The sequence below is a fragment of the Bubalus bubalis genome, chromosome 2 (assembly GCF_019923935.1).
Source record: "Bubalus bubalis isolate 160015118507 breed Murrah chromosome 2, NDDB_SH_1, whole genome shotgun sequence".
Classification (NCBI taxonomy): Eukaryota; Metazoa; Chordata; class Mammalia; order Artiodactyla; family Bovidae; genus Bubalus; species Bubalus bubalis.
Genome location: NC_059158.1, coordinates 155,594,324 through 155,618,563, shown reverse-complemented (window position 1 = coordinate 155,618,563; position 24,240 = coordinate 155,594,324). Strand labels below are relative to the sequence as shown.

General features: G+C 39.1%; 1 protein-coding gene across 1 annotated transcript; it reads right to left on the bottom strand.

Moving 5' to 3' along the window:
* Positions 1-541: 541 nt before the first annotated feature.
* Positions 542-23,261, bottom strand: ATIC (5-aminoimidazole-4-carboxamide ribonucleotide formyltransferase/IMP cyclohydrolase). Its single transcript, XM_025278208.3, has 16 exons — positions 23,101-23,261; positions 22,650-22,776; positions 21,062-21,138; positions 20,311-20,377; positions 16,564-16,652; positions 15,534-15,685; positions 15,027-15,183; positions 12,042-12,167; positions 11,121-11,228; positions 10,270-10,355; positions 9,182-9,271; positions 7,759-7,887; positions 3,684-3,776; positions 2,301-2,483; positions 1,171-1,326; positions 542-847 (listed from the first exon to the last, which is right to left on the bottom strand). The coding sequence occupies exons 1-16, from the start codon at positions 23,117-23,119 to the stop codon at positions 728-730; spliced, it is 1,779 nt and encodes a 592-aa protein (XP_025133993.2). The 5' UTR covers positions 23,120-23,261; the 3' UTR covers positions 542-727.
* Between the last annotated feature and the right edge of the window lie 979 nt (positions 23,262-24,240).

Here is a 24,240-nt window from a genome sequence, read left to right as displayed (position 1 = left end):
GAAATATTATAGATACATAGAAGTTTACTATTTTGTGTTCATCTCAAAACATCCGTAATAAAGATCTTTTAAAAATTCAGAAAACTACTTACAACTATATGCTAATTAACAATTTTGAAAACTTAAAACAGTCAAATTCCTAGAGGGGAAAAAAATACTTTGCTAGAAATTACTTAGAAATATAAAAGCTATTTAAGCTACACCAATTATTAGAAATTATTATATTTATTGGTGTAAATTTTTGGACTAATCCTCCTGCAGATAATTTTGAACACTGGCCAAAAATATTTAAAAGGTCTATTTGAAGCTCCTGTAAAGCAACCAAAAGCTGGTGGGAACCAGAGGGGCATCAATCTTCAAAGGGAGAGAACATGGTACATCAGTTCTCCACAAATTGATCTACAGATTCAATGCAATGCCAATTAAAATCTCAAGAGGTTTTTTTCTGTAAAAACAGACTAGCTGATTCTAAAATTTATATGAAAATGCCAAGGACCTGGACATAGCCAAGAAATCTTTCCAAAAGACTATTGCGAAGGACTCACAATACCCAATTTCACAATTTATTATTAAGTTACAATAATCAAGACAGTGCCTATAACTAAGACAGTATAGACTGAAGATTATTAAATTTATGCTTTAGTTTTAAACAAAGGTTATTTTCAAAATTCCATACATGATTTTTCACCTACACATAGGCAGGGTATAAAATAATGTATTGATGAAGTCAGTGATGGAAGAGCCGGAGATTCGTGTGAGCAAGGATTATTCCCAGCTCATCGCAAGCCTCGATCACAACTTTGTCAGCGGCAGAACCGGAAGGGGCAGCGATGTAGGCCACGCCACTCTGGGAGGGGAAGACAGAGACCAACTCTCAAAATACAACCTCATACCAAAACATGCCAGAATCAACCGCTACCACTGCCAGCCCCAGTAAAGACAGTAAGCTAACAACAATTCACATTGCAGACTGATTCATTGTCAAAGAGGCAAAATAATGGAATTTGGGCTATCCATAGAGCAAATAATTCTCTAGCTATTATCCTGATACATCATATCATCACAACTTACATATAACTCATAGAACTGAAAAAACCAGAAGCACTATTTCTAAAATAATTAGTACATAATAACCAAATCTATGCAAACACACACCAACTTCTTACTTACCCTTTTAGCTCTGTCTACATTGTCCCGGAAAGGAAAGAAGGCATCAGAGCTGATGGAAACTTCATTAAGTTTGTCAATCCATTCCTTTTTTTCTGTCTCGGTTAACAACTCAGGGACCTCCTCAAACAGTGCCTTCCACTTGATCAAATCTTCACCCTGTAAGTGGGGACAGGGCGGGAAAGACAAGTATTACACCATTTTCAGTACTATCTGATACAAATCAGAATGCTGGGACGTACTCTACAATCTACTTTTATTCTTATTCATATATGTAAGTCCTCTTCCAGGACTTAGAGCACAATTTGCTGTGTAATAATCAAGCAGAAAAATCAAGTATTAATGTCATTTTTTAAAAAGACTGTTTGAAACATCTCTTGGTTACCAGGCGTGTTCTCCAACAACACTTGTTGATTGTATCGTGGATTCCCATCCCTGGCTGGACAACCTAGTGGAGCTGACTCACCCCCTCAGAAGACCAGAACTTAATTTTTATTTTGTAACCATTACCCATTAAGCACTTGTATTTCCAGAAACTGGGCTAAGTCCTACTTTTTTAGCAGGCTACCTAATACCTGCAATTTTAATGCTCCCTCATGCCTTCTTTAAGGTAGAAAACATTAAAGCACATGAAACATAACACAAGTACACTGAGTTGTTAGTGGAGTTTCTGGAGAATGTCAGGGGCATTTGCTACCTGCTATCAAGTAACCTGTATGCAATGTTGAATACACATCTATCACACAGCAAGCAGCATCCCTGGCACTGTGACAGACATCCAAGATGGTGAACAACAGTCCCTGCCATCAAAACTTAGAACCAGCGGGGGGTACAAGTACACAAAACTAAAGCAGTGGCTATAATCTAAGAAGACAGATGATCTGTGGTGTCAGAAAGGGATAAAGAATGCCAAAGAAAGGTAAATGAGACAGAGGTTGTTTAGATTAGTAATTTTAGACAATCTAAAGCTTCAAGAAAAATATGATGGCCAAAAAGTTCATTCAAATTTTTCCATAAGATCTTACAGAAAAACCCAAACAACCTTTTTGGCCAACCTGATACCTTTTCTCTTTGGAGTGATGACGAGAGTTACACAGGAAAGGGTAAACCCCACTCCATAACAGCCCTTTTACCTCGCCGATAGTTCCAGTAACATACTGATCGATGGCATTGGAGATTTCCGCTCTCTTCACGCCAGTTTTAAACTTCATGGAAAGCACTTGCGGGTGATGTCTAAGCCACCAACAGTTTGCCTTATCACCTGCAAGGCGTGTGCAGTGTATACGAGACTGCTGTCCTGCTCCGATGCCAATAACCTGAAGAACATGGGCATTAAAATGAATACTTCTCCAACAACATGTTTCTCAATGGATTTTTTGTGCATAGTCCCCTCAAATCTATCAATTTTGTGGGGGAGGGGGGGAAATCAGGCCAAACGACATATAAATAGTTTTAAAAGGTAGGGTAACATGTTTTATAAATACTATTCATGTTTTACTCTTCAGTGACATTTGAGGCATGGCTATTAATATTACAGAAGTTTCTAGAACTTCTAGATATCAGCAGTAAAGCATGGTCTTACTGGAACTTATTAGAACAGCAGCCACAATCTTCCAGATTTTTGTTACTACAGGTTAGCAATCTTTCAACAGTTTTTAGTCACTAAGTCATGTCTAGCTCTTTTGCTACAGTAGGCAATCACTAAAATGCTAAATTTGAAAGGGTCTTCCAGGTTATTAATATTAATTAATTCCAATTAATGTCCACTCTCCCCTTCCACTTATGGGCTAAATAATTTAACAAATGTCTAGAGAGGAGCTCAAGACACTATGAGAAGAAACAGTGCTAAAGTTATTATGGCAAATCCAGGTCCACCCCAGAGCTAGTAGAGTTCTGGTGATGAGCCACCTTGGTTCTATACTCTGTGGGCTGGTGCACTGAGAAAGAAGGTCTCTAGCTTAACATCAGCTCAGAAGAGATGTTCAACATCTTGACTGTGGTAGTGGTCAAACAATCATATAATCTGTGCAAAGTGTTAAACTTTTTTTAAAAGGGTGCATTTTACTGTATATAAATTTATACCTCAATAAAGTTGATTTTAAAAGATGATGCTAACTCCCAGCTTGCAGATTCTTAGTAGAATGACTTACAGAAATATAAATAAAAATACCCCTCAAGCTGCAAAATAATGGGCTAGTACTTTCTCCTCCCTCTTCACTGGAAATACTACTGACAGTGAGGAGGGGAGCGAATAAACTAGCTCCGTAGGAGCTATTAACAGTCTGCTACTCCAAAATGTGCCAACTCATTCCAGGTGAGGAACAAGAGGACCATTCTAATACTTAATTCCAACAATACTTTGTAGTCATCACTGAGTAAATACTGACAAACCCAAAGAGAAAAACTTGGCAACATCTTCCTTTTCAAGCCAGTCTAGTTCCCAAGGCAGACGGATTTTTGAGTATCATTTTGTAAAACCACAGTTTCCCCCAAGGTGAGCCCGACAGCTTGGTTACCTGCCCATTCTTGGCATAGCACACGGAGTTCGACTGGGTGTACTTGACAGCAATGGTGGCCACGATGAGGTCCCTGAGCGCAGATTCCGGCAACTAGAAAAAAGACAAAACAGTAAATTGGTGTTTCTTTTAAACTTCGTTTGACTTTTAGCATCCTATGCTTCATTTATTATAACAGGCCTACAATGCAGTTCTATCCTTCAGATGAGGGAATGAAATTAACTGTTCATTCAGTTCACCTGCTCTTCGTGTCTAACTCTTTGCGACCCCATGGACTGCAGCACACCAGGCCTCCCTGTCCATCATCAACTCCCAGAGTTTACTCAAACTCATGTCCATTGAGTTGGTGGTGCCATCCTACCATCTCATCCTCTGTCGTACCCATCTTCTCCTGCCTTCAATCTTTCCCAGCATCAGGGTCTTTACAAATGAATCAGTTCTTCGCATCAGGTGGCCAAAGTACTGGAGTTTCAGCTTCAGCATCAGTCCTTCCAATGCATAGTCAGGACTGATCTCCTTTAGGATGGACTGGTTTGATCTCCTTGCAGTGCAAGGGACTCTCAAGAGTCTTCTCCAACACCACAGTTCAAAAGCATCAATTCTTCGGCACTCAGCTTTCTTTATAGTCTTTATAACTGTTCATAGGAGACACTATCATGTTTTACTGAAAGGATCATATCTAACATATTTGTCATGGAACTCTGTGTGATGCCTAATGCATCACAGACTCAAACTGACACCATTTTTACAGCAATTTTGGCTTAAGCCTGTTTACATATCGCACTAGACATGAAAACTATATCCACTCCAACACTGACGAACAGTATTCTCTCTATCACAGTATCAACAAATAACTGGAGATGCTATTGTTCAGAAACTACACTGAGAATAATTTGTACAGACACTATAATCAACTGTGATGCACACACATCCAAGGCTCTTCAGGCAAAATCATATTAGGATCATTTTTTGGTTTGCCTAGAATATTCTATGTAGAAGGTATTAAAAAATGTATTATGAACTAAATACTGGTTCAAATAGAATGAAACAACTATGATAACTAAAAATGTCACTATCTTTACTATAAAGAGCAAATAAAATTGAAAAGAAGGATAATGATCTATGTTGGTATGCTAAGTGGACAGAATATACAAGCACAGCTAATTGATAAATTAAGCTCACTGAAAAACTGATACAACTTCATCAAAATTAATACTTCTGCTCTTTGAAAGGTACTGTATTGAGGATAAAAAGACAAGCTACATACTGTAAGAAAATATTTGCAAACTACATATCCAGCAAAGAAGCAGTATTCAAAACATGTAAAAACCTCTTAAAACTCAGTCACAAATCTAATTAGAAAATGGGCAAAAGACATGGAGAGACATTTCAAGAAAAAGGACATACACATAAAAATGAACACATGAAGAAGGGAGAAGAATATAAAGGAAGATAAATCCACCATTCTCATCCGTAGGTTTCCAAATTTCTATTAAAAATACATGTGAACAAGTAGAGAAGAACTTAGATAAATGATTAAAATCACAGACTTGTAAAAATATCCAAGACAGCACAGCCAGAAGCACAAAACCTCTCAGGTTCCACTAAATTATTAATCAGTCCAATACCTATAAACCTACAAGGAAAACTTACAAAAATTAAGATTCTCAATAAATAAGCATGGTTGTCAGCATGGGTACCACGGAATTTGGCTCAATGCCCTTTCAGTATTTTTAAAAACACGTTAACCAAGCAGGTTAAAAAAAAAAAGTGGAAAAAAAAAAAAAAAAAATCCAGAGCCCTATTTTACTGTGAGCTGCTTCAAGTAACACTGCTAACCCAGGACCTCAGGGTCTTTACCAAAGGAGTGGATTCCAAAAACCTGCAAGATATCTTTACTTATGATTCCTAAAATGTTCTTTTATTTTAGGGCACCATTAACTTTCAACAATACAAATGAAATACCCAGTAAATCAACAAAGATCATGCCTTAATCACTATATGTTTATTAATAGAACTAGCCCGATAAAGATTTTAAAGCCTATTTTCAGCATTCTACTTAAAGCCTCAGAACTCACACCAGAGAACAATATCTAACTCATTGTCCACTTCTGTTACAAAATGACTTGTTAAGAGACTAATCCTTTTCTAAGAACAAACAGAAATACTGAGTAACGAGCTCATAAAATATTGAATACTGAGAGGCAAGAGGCAAACATCCCGGTGATAAAGGAAGCAACAGTGTGACTCTGTTTTCCCCTCCAGGCCTTTTCCTAGTTGCAAGGCGGTAACTAAGAGGTAAATGAGCTGAGCCCTAGGCTCAGCTCTATGGAAGATAAATATCACTAACCAGATGCTCAAAGTATCTTTATGGCTTTTTCATATTACGGACAAAAAAACTGATCAACAGTCAACCTACAAAAGAAATGGAAAATTCTGAGTCAACCTAAGGATTATAAACCCAGGAGAAAGCCTCTCAGAGAGCCTGGAGAACAGTTCCAAACAGGTAAGGGTGTGGCAAGCATGTACTTGATGCTGATGAAGGGGCATATGCAACCAAGCACACATCTCAGCAGAACGTCACTGCTGTCCTCGAAGACCCACCTTAGTTAACGGTTTCCGTGCTCTTCTAAGTATGGGATGATCTTCTAAGATGCAAGAAACTGGGTTTCAGAAAATCTCCTGAAAATATCCAAACTATCTGAGGGCCAGTTCTGTCAAGTTTCTCTAGAGCACAAAGTTACCTCATCCTGAATTCCTTTCAGTGACTGCCATGGCTAAAGACTTGATTCTTACAGAAGTGGATGGTAGGTGAGCTAGTTAATTTTGTGATCTGCTCCCTCTCTGTCTTAATTTCAACCAAGGTTTGGGAGGCATTTCTTGACTAATCTGTTCCATGGTGCTAGGAATGCTCCCTTAGTTCAGGCAAGCATTTTGTTGATCGGCCACCTGATGTGTTATTACTGGTCCCTTTTAACAGTAACCAAAAGCCTCTGGGCCACATGTCTTGTCTGTTACAGTTCAAGAAATGGTTCCCTCTTTTTGCTTCTTCCCGTATCTATAGTTACACTGTCACAAGTCTAAGACTGAATGATGATTGGGCAGGTAGTTCTATCATTGAGGAGGCCTGATTAGTACATAATACAGAGGCACAGTGCACACTCAAGGGGAGACAGGAGGCCAAAGGCCAGAGAGTAAGTTTTATGTTTAAATTTTTCCTGTCTTGCCTTAAAAGTATGAATTTTTAGTTCATCTGATTCTCATGACCAACATTCAGTCAAAAATGCCAGGCATACCAGCAGACAAGACCAGATAACGATGAAGTTAGTTACACATCCGAAGTAATGGAAAAAAAAAAAGTACAGCCAACATCAGATCCAGAGAAAATATCATTTAAAACTGAAGGCCCAATCAGGAGATCTCAGAAAAACAAGTACCATCTCAACCATTTCCTTACTGTGTAGCCAAATCTCTTAACTGTCCTCTATGTCACAATTTGTGATCTTTACAATACAGATGACAGTGGTTATGCTCCACCCAGAGGCAGCTGTGCGTATGAAATGATATAAAACATGTAAATTAAAAAAAAAACAACACCCAATCCAGTATCATCCTAGGAACATGTCCTTCTAAAATATGACAACAGGACAAAAGCAAATTCATTACTACATGCAAACATGGACCACAGCACTGAACGTGGAAACAACCTGGATACCCATCACAGTACACAGACTGCATGTGGCCTTTCTGATGAAGACGTGCACCTGTGCTTATTGATACAGAAACGCAGTTGTAGCTTAATGCACAGAAAAAAGTCAAGTGATAAAAGACATGATCCCATTTATGTAGAACTGAAGATAACTAACCACATACACACAGGTGCACAAAAGTTTCTAACATGGTTGGTCTTTTGTTCACTTTTTAAGTTCTCAAACTTACTTGACAAATCCAAGAAGGACTAGCTCTTTGCGTATTGATCAGTTTTAAAATGTGGGCCTTCATAAATGCATAAGCATATAAATGTTAAAAAACTGATCTACTGAATTACTAGTATTCAGTTATTTTTCAGACTTACATCTTTATTCTTGGTAACAATGTTGCTAAACAGTGACCTGTTGACAACACTATTATTTCTCTTCTGGCTTAAACGAAGACCAAAGAGAGTTCGAATTTCATTTTCGTCTGGAATATAAGATTGGTCCATCTAAATAAAACACAAATTTAAAAAGTTAAGAGTAAAAAAATCCACATCTCTCAAAATCATTCACTTAATTTATGTTCAAGGTATATTATTACAAGTAAGGTTATATGCATGTTGTTTTTTTTTCCTGACTTAAGCAGGTACAAGATCATTTCAGGATGGATGTAATAGAATGGCCAGGCACCGATATTTTACTCCAAAACTTTATAGGCTTTATAACCTCACAGGATTTTGTAACTTACACCAATATAATAGAACCAATAATTCTAACAGAAAATTTCTGGTTTTAGTAACTGAAAGCATTGCCCACATAGTTTTTTTTTTTTTTTTTAAACAAAAAAAAAACAGTAGATAAAACAGATTGGCTACAAAACAGGCAGTGGCACAAAAATTAACCACTAGTTTTCTTTTCTTTCTAACAATTTACTACAAATACTCAGCCAAGATTAAAAAGTTCAATGGAGAACAGCATTTGTAGTATGTGTCTTTGTCATTTGGAAAGGAGTATGTCATTCACGGCTCTCTTGACCTCTTCCAGATTTTGATCTGAAATAATGGGACATGGGAATAACCTATGTCATAATACTACTCTCTCCCCAGACATTTTTCTATACTTAAACAGTACAGAAAGCACTGATAACCTGTAACTCAGAAGCAAGCCCTCATATTAATTCTACTTAATTTGCATTTTCATGAATTCTAAAATGGTCCTTTTTTTTTTCTATTATAAAATTTCTAAAACTGAAATGTGCCCACCTATAACTGATGTCAAAAAAACTTGCCTCTGGTCAGGCAAAGGAAACAGGTTTTTCATGGTTGTAATTATGTGTCTAGGTGCAAACTTAGCCAAATTCCCAAACAAAATATTGAGGAAGCCCTGGTACTCTTCTGACACCCTGAAACATGACACTGTCTGGTGCTGAGTATCAATCGAGTATTTGCTGAATATGCACAGACTATGTATTTCAGGCAAGATGAGCAAGAAATTGAAAATATTACTTTAAAAAAAGGTAACAGAGTGGCAGAAGGAAAGGAAAGATTTCAAATAACCTTTAATACCTTTTTAATAGGAAACCATTTTAAATAAATTATTTTTTAAAAAATTAAAAGAAAGGGTGAGAAAGCTATCTTGATCTGAAACTCAAAAAATTAATAGGAAGAAAAAACCTGCAGGATTAAGGATAAAGAAATCATAGTAAAAAAGGATAAATTAGAACGGTTATGAGTATAAAGAAAAGATTAAATATGGGGAAAAATAAAAGAGCAAATTATTACTGTAAATATGAATTGCACTAACCTGAAGAACACAGTAATTACCATTTTTCTTTTTGGAAAGTATTTTCAAAGCTTCATTTTCATATCCCGGGGCAATAATACCATCAGATACCTATACATGTATCAACATGAGATATTAATTTCTATTTTAAAAAATCAGAGAATACCACCTAAACAATCTAGACATACTTATGTGTCATAAATAATGCAGCAGCAGTTTCTGGTTTCTACCTCCACTAGATAATACAAACACTACACTTGGAAAAGATAAGTCTGTGTCAGAAGACATCTTTTTACAGCTGATCTTATCTCATTAGTGTCATTTTGGTTGTCTGTTTCAATTTTAATGAAGAATATATGAATGATTTGCTGTGATACATGTATCTTAGGAAGACACATGACTTTTTTACTATTCTGTTCAGGGGCTGTTTTGCACTAATTAGACAGAGCATGTTCTTCCAGTTCTGGCTCTGCTAGAACCTGGCTAAATGATCCAAGGCAAGGCAGGCTCCTCAAAAGCAAGAGAAGGGGTTCAGAGGAAATCAGAGATTAACACAGTATAGCTAAAGACACAAAGGGTACAAAAGTCACAGCTCACACCCCAAGTCTCATGCTAGATACAACCTATAATGGGACATGCCAACTCCACTGTCGCTGGGGATGGTAGGGGTGATGGTAAGAAGCCCTGCGATGAAACTAAATATCGTCAAGCCGCTGGCCCTGTTAGCCTTAATGCTATCTGTTTCCTTCCAAGCTACCTGAGCTAACTTCATTCTTCTTCTGTCTCCCCAGTCCCCAACACCACCCTCCCACCCTTCTGGAATGCTTGTTTGATACTCAATTGATGGGGGTTACTTTTTCAGAATAGGTTATAATTTCCCCCACTAAACAGTCTCTTTCATTACAGACCTAATGAAGGTATACAGTCAGCTTCAGAAATAATAATTTTGGCATTAAAATAATGACTAGAAAATTTAAAAGAATTAAATATGTAAAACTTTACATTACAATAGCCAAATACAAATATTATACATTATGGTTTCAATAAACACTATGTAAAATTTGGCTCTACTGAGTTATATACGGATCAAGATACAGAATTCCACTAACCTCTCTGGAGATAATCTTGGCAGTAGGGACATCACAAACATCAGATAATGCAACAAAGTCACCAAAGGAAGACATCCTATCAGCCCCTGTAAATAAAAATTAAAACAAAGTATTTATCACAGATTATCCTTATACAGAAAAAAATAACATTCAAAAAACCCCAAAGTGACCACATAAAATCTAACTTGAGATTTAAACAATAGCTTAGTAAGTTGTTTAATTGAAATAATCAGTAAGAAATATTCTTTAATTTTACCTTCTAGAGCAACATTCAGCAAAGGGCCTGATAGTAAATATTTTTTAAGCTTTGTGATTCCTGTTTCAACTCTGAGGTTGGAACAGTCACGGACAATACCATATCACCCTACTCCACCTGAACCATATTGACAAAGATGGGTGGTGGGCTGGCCTAGCCTGTTGAGTAATAGCTGGTGAACCCTTGCTGTAGAAGGTAGACTATGATAAAGTATCGCAATAATCTCCCATTAATGTTATTATAATATTCATAGGCTATTAAACTCATCAATTAGACATTTGTGAATTATATAAAATGTTAACTTTAACCAAATTCAGCGTACTTAAATAACTATAATTTAAGCAAAACAAATACATTCAATAGGCTAATCTGAAATTGTGTTCCCCTTTATTACATTAAAATACTAAAATACACATTTTTATAAACAAATTTATTCCAAGGCTCTCAAATAGTTATTCTGAAGTACTAATAAAAAATGAATTAAAATAATTTGAAATCTTATAACAAAAAGGATATTTAAGATAAGATATTACCTTTCCTCTAAAAAAAAAAAAAAAGAATAAAAAACCAAACTACATGCTATTATTCGTCTGACCTCTTGCTCTTGCGTATGCAGTGGCTATGGGTGTGAGGGTTTTGTACAGATCATAGACCATGCAGACGTTGGCTTCGTCTTCACTGAGTGGAATTCCAACAGCAGCACCTGGTATAGAGACCCGTTAATAAATCAAAAAATCTCAGTTACCACTTGTCAATACCTACATTAGGACATTTTTCCAAACATCTGGTCTATGCAGGGTACTTTCTAGTGCTTATGCCAAATTAAACAAAAACCTACTTAGCCAGATAATTAAATGCCAAAATATAACTGCAGGGGAGTATCTCTCCTCTCTGGCCTCTGAAATACATCCACCGAGTCTGCCAGAACCAGGCATGTGTATGGAGCTACTTTATTTCATTACTGACTCTTTCTCTGTCCTGCCTGATATCACACACTATTTTCCTGCTGCTCCCATTGTTTGAACATCCAAGCAATATCTGAGAACTAATTATGTGGTGAATTGTCAGTGGGAGTTATAAATAAGTTGTAAAGTTGACTGAGACACAGAAGCAAAAAGGTCTCTCAGACAATGGCCATACAAAGTTAAAAGTGTGGTAACAAATTCTTGATATCTGCTCAGTTAAATTTTCAGCCATGTGGAAAAATTTTAGTCATACTGCATTAGGCAACATCACTTTTCTTTTCTAAAACATGCTTCCACTACAAATAAGACTATTTCCTGACCTTCCTATCTTATAACAATGTTACACATTATTTTTATGTAAATAGTACATGTGCATGTTATTGTTATCTGATTTTATCCTATTACTATGTTGATATCATTATTAAATCAAAAGTGGTTTCAGACTTCCCAGACTGTTCGTATTTGCTTTAGAGTCTTGTCAAATTTCTAAAAACTTTAAAAAGAAGTTCATTTTGAACAGTTCCAGAGAATCCCAGGGTGCAACGCTTTACCTGCTGGGCTAACATGTTTGAAAGACGCAGCGGCTGGAAGGCCTAAAGCTTCTTTGAGCTCCTTCACCAGCTGCCAGGCATTCAAAGCATCACACAAGTTTATAAATCCAGGGGCTCCATTCAGAACTACATATAAAAACACACATGAACAAGCAAGGTCAATAAGATGTGTACATTTCCTAGAAAACATTTTAAACATATAAAGACTGCAGAAAAATGCTTCAAAAGAAGTATAATGAAGAGGCGAACAGATATATATGAACATGTAAGAACTCAGTGAGATGAGTGAATACAGCACCAGAGTCTGAACCCACGTTACCAAACACACACACCCACACACACACACACACACACACACACACACACACAGAAATGCATGAACATAAATACGAGCACACACCATGAGGACCACAGCCAGCCAACCCATAAATAAATCAGCAGAGAATTCCGGAACAGGAAAAAGTACAACTAGACTAGCAATCATCAGGGATCCACTTCAGTACAGAACTAAGATAAAATAATTGTGGCAACTTTAGCGTACAATTTAGAGTATTTAAAATATAGTATTGGAGAAGGAAATGGCACCCCATTCCAGTATTCTTGCATGGAGAATCCCATGGACAGAGGAGCCTGGGGGGGCTACAGTCCATGGGGTTGCAGAGTTGGACACGACTGAGCAACTGAGCATATTATTTTAAAGTTGTAAGTCGTGTCAGTTTAAGAAATAATGTTATAAACTAAAGCAGGAGTTTAGTGGGTGGGAGAGATGGAGGGAAAAAACTCATTTGATGGACAGGGGAGGAGGTCCTCTTCTTTTAATTGTACTCAGCAGGCTTGGCTTCAAGTTGAAATGCAGTTAAAAAGGAGCTTACAAGTTTTTTGCTGCCTATTTTCTTAACAGTGGCAGGATTTTTAAAAGCCAAAATATTATGAGTAAATATTTACGAGAAGTTTAGCATACACACACAAAGTAATGGGCCACCAATTAAAAACAACTTAACAATTTCATTTCCTCTGTGTTATCTTCAATAGCAGATACTCTCACAAGCAAACCTTGCCAAATATCTACTGAGTGCCTACTACAATGTTAGGCACTGTTCTAGGAGCTTGGGATGTTATCAGTGAATAAAACAGTCCCTCCCAAATTACTGTCATCATGAAGCTTATGAGGGGAGCCAGAAAGGAAACTAAATGTGTAATAAAATTATACAACAGAAAATTAGTTATTTACCTAAATGAACTGACGGCTTGGGTCTATACAAAAGCATGTACAAAAAGCTTTATAACAGTTTTATTCATAAACTGCCAAACAGCATCCTTCTATTTTTGATGTCTTTCAATAGGTGAATGAATAAACTGGTACATTCACACACAATGAAATATTATTCCATAATAAGAGGAAATGAGCTATCAAAAGACATGGAGGAACCTTAAATACAGATTGTTAAGTGCAAGAAGTCAGTCTGAAAAGACTACATACTGTTTGTTTCCAACTATACGATATCTGGAAACAGCAAAAGTATACAGTGAAAAGATCAGTGGTTGCCTGTGGTTAGTTAGAAGGCTGAAGGGGAGGAGTTTTTAGGGTGGTGAAACTATTATGCAAGATAGTATCAGGTTTCCCTAGTGGCTCAGTGGTAGAGAACACGCCTGTCAATGCAGAAGACATTTAGGGCTCAATTCCTGGGTCGGGAAGATCCCCTGGAGAAGGAAGGAAATGGTAACCCACTCCAGTATTTTTGTCCTGGGAAATCCCATGGACAGAGGAGCTTGTCAGGCTACAGTCCATGGATCCCAAAAGAGTTAGACACAATTTAGCAACTGAACAACACATAATTTTCATAAGATGAGTAAATTATGTTTGCCCAAACCCACAGAATGTACAATACATTTTGAATCTAAACTATGGATCTTATAAGGTTAGATATGTGGTATGGGCAAAATATAAAATTAAAAAAAAAAACCCTTCTCTTTTTAATAAAATTACCTGGAAATAAAGTTCCCTTAAACAAACAAAAAAAGACTATTTTCACGGAGCTCATGGGAGAGGCACCAAAGAAGCAAAACAGGCAACAGTAAACAATAGAAGTTGTCCCCCACAACACTTTACCTTCAAAGTCTTTACACCTACAACTCTCTCCTCTGCCCGCTGGACCCACCCTTCCCTTGTACCAGGCAGCAAGATGTGCTTGCTCACTAAACAACCCACCTTAGCAACAAATCAGGGCTTCCCCGATGGCTCAGATGGTAAAGAATCTGCCTGCAATGCGGGAGTCCTGGGTTTGATCCCTGGGTTAGGAAGATCCCCTGGAGGAGGGCATGGCAACCCACTCCAGTATTCTTGCCTGGGGATTCCCCATGGACAGAGGAGTCTGGTGGGCTACAGTGCATGGGGTTGCAAAGAGTCGGACATGACTGAGCGATGAAGCACAACAAAACAAAACCAAAAAACTGTAAAACTCTCTTATTACTCTGCAGATCCTTAAGCCCTGACTAATTTCAAAGAATTATCTTTACCATTCCTAGTTCCTAACCTCTCATTACTATTTTGACCCATTTCAACCGGGCTGCCAGACCAATCCATCATTCCAAGAAAATCGCTTTTCTGTAACATTTTCAAATCAAATAGCCACTGCTCTCAGCAGCCCTGTTTCCTCTGATGGTTCCTCTACTGCCACTTCAAGGTTTGGTCCTAACCATCTTACTATGAAATCCAGACCGTCTCATCCTGTCCCAACATCTTCAAAACCAATATCCACACAAAGATACTCCAACCTGTATCTTCAACTTGACTTCTCTTCAAAACCCTGGATTATCACAGTATTTTTTGTTTACAAGTCCCATTGGCAACTCAAATTTCAGGCAACTATAAGAGGTACCATGCAATTCATTTTCTAAAAAGTGAGTCACGTCTGACACAATAGAAAGAAAGACGCATACACACCCAGACACGGCAAACCATGCCACATAATACTCAGCCTTTACCTGTGATAGGGAGCTTGGGCTTCAGGGTATACAGCTGGGCAGGAGTCTGATGAGGGTTCATTCCATACCTCAGGGGCATCTGAGATACTCCTTTACTGTACTCTTTCCTGAAGTAATCTGAAATTGCTTCATCATACTGTGCTGTATGAGTAAAAGCCTAAAAAAAGACTTAAGGTTTGTGAAATACCCACAGTATTTCCCAAAGTGAGGTTAAAACCAAAAGTGAGGTTAAAAATGGTTTTCAAGTGCTATATATCCAACTACACCCACAAGCCCACACACACATCCATGCAGGAAAGACACCAACTAATTCTAAACAGCACAAAGAATTACTCCCTGCCACTTCTATTTCAATTTTTAGACAGAAGACCTCTCTGAATGTTGGTCTCTCCATTTCTAATAAAAGGATAACGGCTCCAACCAGAGCCCTGGCAGATGATGTGATGTGGTGAGAACGGAGTACTGCTGGTTTTGCAAACACCACACGAGATAAAAGCGTGTTCCCACCTTCAAGGCTAACTGGCGTCTTGTCTCCAAGGATGTGTCTTTGCTGTCAGAGTCCTGCATCTCTGAGGCTACGGCTGAATAGTCCTCCGGCTCACATACTACTGTCACTCGAGCATGGTTTTTGGCTGCTGCTCTCAGCAGAGTCACTCCTCCTTTGAAAAACAAAAGATGATTTGCATTTTCATCAGTTTAACCTCTTTCAAATCAAGTGACTGTACATGCTGTGCGTTCATGAAAACATGCTCAGTCATTTCTGATTCTTTGTGACCCCAAGGACTTTAGCCTGCTCGGCTCCTCTGCTTGTGGGATTTTCCAGGCAAGAATACTGGAGTGGGTTGTCATTTCCATCTCCAAGGGATCTGTCCAACGCAAGGACTGAACCCGCGTCTCCTGCTTGGCAGGCGGATTCTTTACCACTGAGCCACCTGGGAAGCCCCAAAATAAAGAAAAATAATATGTGTGTGTTCAGTCATATTCAGTCATAAGCTCTCTACACCAAGAGCTCTGAAAATATCAATGAATTAATCACAAGAGACACAGGAGACGCTGGTTTGATCCCTGGGTGGGTAAGATCCCCTGGAGGAGGAAATGGCAACCCACTCTAGTATTCTTGCTTAAGAAATCCCAGGGATATAGTCCTTGGGGTCGCAAAGAGTTGGACGTGACTGGGCATGCATGCACACCCACACATTGTTTTGGGCTTCGCAGGTGGCGCAGTGGTAAAGAATCTGCCTGCTGTTGTAGGAGATACGGTTCCATCCCTGGGTCGGGAAGATCCCTTGGAGGAGGAAATGGCAAACCCACTCCAGTATTCTTGCTTGGAGAATCCCATGGACAGAAGAGTCTGGTGGGCTACAGTCCACGGGGTCACAAAAGAGATGGACACGACTTAGTGCCTAAACAACAACAATCCCAGAGAATATATTCTACTCCTTCAAGAGTGAACACTGGGACTTCCCTCGTGGCTCAGACGGTAGAGTCATTTCATTTACAGTGCAAACAGTCTGCAAAAATGGTTTTTCAAACTTACCAATATCAATATGTTCAACAGCCTCTTCAACAGTTACACCTGGAGAAGCCACTGTCTTCCCAAAGGGATACAGATTACAAACAACAACTCTGAAACAAAGAGGAATTCAGCGATCATGAAAAAGTGGAAACTTCCACCATTTACACATCAGTAACTGCTAACATTAAAACATTAAAAAGAAATGCAAAAAAAGCCAAATGGCTGTCTGAGGAGGCCTTACAAATAGCTGTGAAAAGAAGAGAAGCGAAAAGCAAAGGAGAAAAAGAAAGATATAAGCATCTGAATGCAGAGTTCCAAAGAATAGCAAGGAGAGATAAAAAAGCCTTCCTCAGCGATCAATGCAAAGAAAGAGAGGAAAACTACAGAATGGGAAAGACTAGAGATCTCTTCAAGAAAATTAGAGATACCAAGGGAACATTTCATGCAAAGATGGGCTCGATAAAGGACAGAAATGGTATGGACCTAACAGAAGCAGAAGATATTAAGAAGAGGTGGCAAGAATACACAGAACTGTACAAAAAAGATCTTCATGACCCAGATAATCACGATGGTGTGATCACTCACCTAGAGCCGGACATACTGGAATGTGAAGTCAAGTGGGCCTTAGAAAGCATCACTACGAACAAAGCTAGTGGAGGTGATAGAATTCCAGTTGAGCTATTATTTCAAATCCTGAAAGATGATGCTGTGAAAGTGCTGCATTCAATACCCCAGCCAATTTGGAAAACTCAGCAGTGGCCACAGGACTGGAAAAGGTCAGTTTTTATTCCAATTCCAAAGAAAGGCAATGCCAAAGAATGCTCAAACTACCACACAATTGCACTCATCTCACAAGGTAGTAAAGTAATGCTCAAAATTCTCCAAGCCAGGCTTCAGCAATATGTGAACCGTGAACATCCTGATGTTCAAGCTGGTTTTAGAAAAGGCAGAGGAACCAGAGATCAAATTGCCAACATCCACTGGATCATGGAAAAAGGAAGAGAGTTCCAGAAAAACATCTATTTCTGCTTTATTGACTATGCCAAAGCCTTGACTGTGTGGACCACAATAAACTGTGAAAAATTCTGAAAGAGATGGGAATTCCAGAACACCTGACCGGCCTCTTGAGAAACCTATATGCAGATCAGGAAGCAACAGTTAGAACTGGACATGGAGCAACAGACTGGTTCCAAATAGGAAAAGGAGTGCATCAAGACTGTATATTGTCACCCTGCTTATTTAACTTATATGCAGAGTACATCATGAGAAACGCTGGACTGGAAGAAACACAAGCTGGAATCAAGATTGCTGGGAGAAATATCAATAACCTCAGATATGCAGATGACACCACCCTTATGGCAGAAAGTGAAGAGGAACTCAAAAGCCTCTTGATGAAAGAGGAGAGTGAAAAAGTTGGCTTAAACTCAACATTCAGAAAAATGAAGATCATGGCATCTGGTCCCACCATTTCATGGGAAATAGATGGGGAAACAGTGGAAACAGTTTTTATTATATTTTATTTTATTTATTATATAAAATCAGACTTTTTTTGGGGGGGCTCCAAAATCATTGCAGATGGTGACTGCAGCCATGAAATTAAAAGACGCTTACTCCTTGGAAGGAAAGTTATGACCAACCTAGATAGCATATTCAAAAGCAGAGACATTACTTTCCCAACAAAGGTCCGTCTAGTCAAGGCTATGGTTTTTCCAGTGGTCCTGTATGGATGTGAGAATTGGACTGTGAAGAAAGCTGAACGCCGAAGAATTGACGGTTTTGAAGTGTGGTGTTGGAGAAGACTCTTGAGAGTCCCTTGGACTGCAAGGAGATCCAATCAGTCCATCCTAAAGGAGATCAGTCCTGGGTGTTCATTGGAAGGACTGATGCTGAAGCTGAAACTCCAATACTTTGGCTACCTGATGCGAAGAGTTGACTCATTGGAAAAGACTCTGATGCTGGGAGGGATTGGGGGCAGGAGGAGAAGGGGACAACAGAGGATGAGATGGCTGGACGGCATCGCCAACTCGATGGACATGAGTTTGGGTGAACTCCAGGAGTTGGTGATGGACAGGGAGGCCTGGCGTGCTGTGATTCATGGGGTTGCAAAGAGCAGGACATGACTGAGCGACTGAACTAAACTGCTAACATGACCAAAACCCCTAATGATTTAAAATATGAACTCTGAGTTTGACATTTTAAAGTTCTAATAAGTTACAGTGAAACATCAGGACCTCTCATGGTTGCAAGAGCACAGGGAAATAGAAGGGGCCAGAGTCAGCAAATGCTTTCAATACACATTATTCCCACCAAATCATAATGAAATGTTGCTGCCTGGGTAACCTTAGCTAGCCACTGTACTATCAAGCCCTAAAAATTAAAAAAAAAAAAAAAAAAAAAAAATATATATATATACACATATAGGCATAAATCTTCATTATATTTTAAAATGGATTCTTAGAAATAACATCTAAAGCACAAGCATAAGTTGGATATTACCATAATTTAAAGCTTTTATGATGGTCAAATGATATCATTAAGATTATGAAAACAATCTACAGAATGGGATAAAATGGATTCTTACAACTCAATAATAAAAAGATAAATAACTCAATATAGCAAAAACACAACATTGTAAAGCAATTATATTTCAATTTTTAAAAAATGGGCAAAGCATCTGAACAGACATTTCTCTAAAGGTATGCACATGAAAAGATTAGGAAATGCAAATCATAATTACAAGAAACCCGTATTATATCCACTAAAAATGTTAAAAAAAAAACAACGATAACAAATGTTGGTGATGATGCAGAGAAAGAAGAACCTTTGTATACTGCCAGTGGGAATGTAAACTGATGAGGCCTGGAAAATAAGTCTGGCAGCTCCTGCAAAGGTTAGAGTTACCAGATAACCATGAAATTAACATTCCCAGGTATATGCCCAAAAGAAATAAAAATATATGTCCACACAAAAACTTGTACACGAATATCCAGTTTCTTTAGTCAGTATATCCAAAAGTGGAAACAATCCAAATATCCATCAACTGATGAATAAATGAGAGTGTATCTATATAAGTGATTACTTTTCAGCAATAAAAAATGCATCAATGATATATGCTGTAACACGGATGAACTCTGAAAACATGCTAAGAAGCTAGTCACAAAGGACCATATATTATACAATTCCACTGACAGGCAGTGCTCATATAAATCCACAGAGATGGAAAACAGACTGGTGGTGGTCTAGGTTGTTGGGGAATATGGAGATTGAAAGTTAATGGACAGAGTTTGGGGCAGGAGGGAGAGTGCCAGAGGGAAGAGCAGTGATGAATATATTCTAATATTAACTGTGGTGGTAACTGTGCAACTCTAAATATACTAAAAACTACTGAATTATCTACTTTAAATTGAGGAATTATATGGTATGTGAATTATATCTGAATAAAGCTATTATACATATGCAACAAAAATAAACTATGAATATCATTATGCAAATAGCTAAGTTACTTATATATACCACAATTTAGATCATAGATTTTAAAAAAGCAAAGGCTGTTTAAGCATAATTAGGTGTTTCAGTAATATAAATTTGGCAAAATCAAAATGCTTACCCACATACAATGTCACAAACAAGGTCCTCAATAAATGTTTACAGTAAGTAATCAGGAAGCGAAGCCTAACGTTAACCTTGATATTTAAAAAGAGACACCAGATTTGGCTTCTTTGTCCTTGATCCTTAATGTAGTAAAAGTTCAACTTTGAAAATTTTTACCTTATAAGATTGAAATCAAGTTTGGCCATGTCAGCACTATCTTCTGGGATATCACGAGCCAAGATTCCTAATTCAACAAAGTTAAAGTATTAGGTTCAAAGAACAAGTCAGAATAAGGCACTTCTTTCCAACATGACTTCATCAATCATGTTAAAGCCCCTAGCACTGCCTAATTAAGAATACCAGACAGTATAAAATTAGGATTAGTGAGTATACTTCAAAACTATTTGCATCAGTTCCCTATTCCCTTTTCCTCGAGCAACAAAATGTAAAAGGAATTTCACCTGCTGTCAGTTCCATCAGTGCATATACTCTCATAAATAGTAAAGCATTTTAAAAGATTCCTTTGAAAGTCAGTTACCCTGTGACGCTTTATTCCAAGCTTGAATCACAGCAAGAGTTTTTTTCACACTCTAAAACCTAAATATTTTCATTAACTCCAGCAGGAAATAACAAACTCTAAATTATTTATCAGGCCAGGACTAACAGCTACCAGAGGAATCCATCAGGTAACAAAGCAAGCTAGATTGTATTTTAAACATTCTTATGTATTATGAACTTTAGCAGCAGATGTGACAAAACTAACGTAACCTCACAGATTTTTTTTTTGAGCTATGATCTGCCTTTTTCCTTATTCCTGCTTATTCTATTAACCATAAGATACAGAAAAACCCCAACAAACTTTGTGGCCAACCCACTGCAAAGTTTATTGAAAACCACTATTTAAAATTGAAGATATCCAACCACTTACCAGCATGGACTGCAGGATGCAAGGTTTTTACACGCCCCCCTAGCATTTCAGGAAATCCAGTTAGCTCAGAGACATCTCTGAAAACAGATAGAATATTGCTACTGTTTCTGTGAGTTTCATTTTACATTTTATAGCATTTCAAAGCATCTTCCAACATTTTTTCAGAGCCTGGATTTTCAGAATTCAGAAAATGAATCATAAGCCATACTAATGAAATATTAAGAAATAAACTCACAAGTAATTTGACAATATACAACAAAATTATTAGTATCTTTATCTCAGTAACAGATTAAAAGGGATAGCAAGGATTTAGCCTTTTGGATTGACCTACCTAAAAGTTAAAAACCTTTACATTGAAAAAAGAAAAAAAATAAGGTAAAAATGTAAGCTGGAAAAGATATTCACAAAGTATGACCCAGGGTCAAATAAAAGACAGCATTTAAGTATCAATCCATATCCCCAAATTGACCTGAACACTTTCTCTGGCTGAATTTACAAGCAAATTTTTATTTATTTTTCTTAAAAATTTATTCATATATTTTTGGCTGTTTTTGCTAGGTTTTCCTCACTTCCCACAGCTTTCTCTAGTTGCAGCAAGTGGAGGCTATTCTCCACTTGTGGTAGGCTTCTCATTGCCATGGCTTATGTTGCAGAGCCACAGGCTCTTGGACACCCACACAGGCTTCAATAGTCGTGGCACAGGGGCTCAGCTGCTACATGGCATGTGGAATCTTCCTGGAGCAGGGATTGAACCTGTGTCCCCTGCACTGGCAGGTGGATTCTTCACCACTGTACCACCAGTGAAGCCCGCCAAGTTTTTGAAAACCCACAACATGTGGGGAAAAAGGCAAAAAGCAAAACTATCTGTCTTCTATATGAGCTATGAAATAAAGACCACGCTTATAAAAACCCTGTAGGAAAAGACATCAACATGTTGTACACGGTTACCAGATACTAGGGGAAGAGAGGATGAATCTTAAGAGTTGAATTTTGATGATGTGAACAGTTTCACTAAAGAGCCAGTCAAAACAGATCATGTGGGCAAATAAGACCCTGAGCCACAACTTTCAGTGAAGCCTGTGAGCCCTAGAGCCCAGGGCTTCTCTTGTGAGTCCAAGAAAAGACAGGGCGATGAGAAGCCCCTGCAGTATAACTAGAGATGAGCCCCCCACTCACTGCAACTAGAGAAAGCTTGCTGGCAGCAACAAAGAGCCAGCACGGCCAAAAATATATCATTTCTTAAAAAAAAAAGAAGATCATAGGTATCCTGAAAATCACAACTCCTTTCCTGCACAACAAACAATCCACCTAATACGCACTGTTCTATAACATTACTGTGTTATAAGATTCGGCTGAGGGGCGAGGGGCTCTGAAATGAGAGCTCTGGAGGTCCCGACTCCTTCCTCCGTAAACCTGAAAATAAGTTTAAGCTTCCTGCAAAAGGTGGTTTAACGTACCAATTTCACAGCACTGTTGGGAGGAGTAAATAACATTATTTCATGCAGTGAATGGAATACAGTACTTTCTGGTCAACGTCACCAAACTATGTTTGGATTGGACTTAACTTAAAAAGCAAGTTGTTCCTTACCTGACTGCCAAACCAGCATCTCTGAGGGCTTTTGCAGTCCCTCCAGAGGCGATCAGATTCAAACCAACAGAAGATAAGTTCCTGGCAAACTCCACAAGGCCAGTTTTGTCAGAGACACTAAATAAAGCTGAAACAAAAGACATTTCGCATCACTCTCAGTACAAGACATTCTGTGCTGCAAAGCCCAGGGGGTCAAGGGGAGGGGGAGCAGTTTGGAGAGGGCATTCGCGAATCTTATGGTCCCCACTACTCAGACTTTGACCCGGGGTCGGGTCCGCCGCCAGCGAGCCGTACTCGAGCGGGCGGGCCCGGGCCTTGCTGACCGCAGCGCCGCCTCCCCACCCAGTCAAGGCCCCACAGCTCCCATCTGGCCGCCGCCATTGCCAGGGTGAGGGAGCCGCGGGGCACGGAGGCCGATGGCGCGGCTCCACCAGGGCGCCGAGGAGCTCACCGAGCTGGCCGGGTGCCATGGCTGCAGGAGGCAGGGGTCCGCAGACAAGTTGGGGACAAAAGCAGCAACACCACGTGCAGAAGGAGACGGCGCGACCAGAATTTTTACCGGAAGGAAGCGGGGTGGGCGCAGAGAGCACTTGATCCGTCACGTGATCCAACCCGCCTGCGATCAGTTTTCAGAATTGGAGCCTCAGGGCTGTAAGGGAAAAAGGTATTGGCTGCAGCTGGCTTTCTAAACCCTTAACTTTAAGGGATCGCTGCCAGCAGTCTCATACTCTTGAGAGTTTTTTTTTTATCCCTGCCCTCAAAATGTGGCCGCCCCAGGCCTCTGGAGCTAACTCTTGTTGCCCAGGGCAACCTGTCCTGGAGGCTGGAGTGTAGTTAAAAGTGTTGAAAGCTCTGACAGAAAAGTCAGTTCAGTTCAGTTTAGTCGCTCAGTCGTGACCCACTCTTTGCGACCCGGTGGACTGCAGCACTCCAGCCTTCCCTGTCCATCACCAATTCCCGGAGTTTACTCAAACTCATGTCCACTGAGTCCATCCAACCATCTCATACTCTGTCATCCCCTTCTCCTCCCGACTTCAATATTTCCCAGCACCAGGGTCTTTTCCAGTGAGTCAGTTCTTTGCATCAAGTAGCAAAAGAAATGGAGTTTCAGCATCAGTCCTTCCAGCAGCAGAAGGGACTTAGCACATATGCACATACAAACTATAAAATGACTAATAATGGTAATGTGCCTGGATATGCTGCTGCTGCTGCTGAGTCGCTTCAGTCATGTCCGGCTCTGTGCGACCCCATAGACAGCAGCCCATCAGGCTCCCGCGTCCCTGAGATTCTCCAGGCAAGAACACTGCAGTGGGTTGCCATTTCCTTCCCCAATGCATGAAAGTGAAAAGTGAAAGTGAAGTTGCTCAGTCCTGTCCGACTCTTAGCGACCCCATGGACTGCAGCCTACCAGGCTCCTCCATCCATGGAATTTTCTAGGCAAGAGTACTGGAGTTGGGTGCCATTGCCTTCTCCAAATGTGCCTGGATATAGTGGAATTTAATTATCTCTGACTCCCTACCCAAATTATTCTCCCTTTAAAAACTTTCATGGTTAGCAAAATCTTCGGAGTTGGTTTCTGGACCCAAGTACA

What these genes read in the sequence shown, in the direction of transcription:
- ATIC (XM_025278208.3), bottom strand. An exon ending in TGTTGAACATATTGATATTG is followed by an intron (nt 15,686 to 16,563) that starts GTAAGTTTGAAA and finishes TGTTTTTCAAAG; the next exon opens with GAGGAGTGACTCTGCTGAGA. An exon ending in CCAAGATTATCTCCAGAGAG is followed by an intron (nt 9,272 to 10,269) that starts GTTAGTGGAATT and finishes ATACATGTATAG; the next exon opens with GTATCTGATGGTATTATTGC.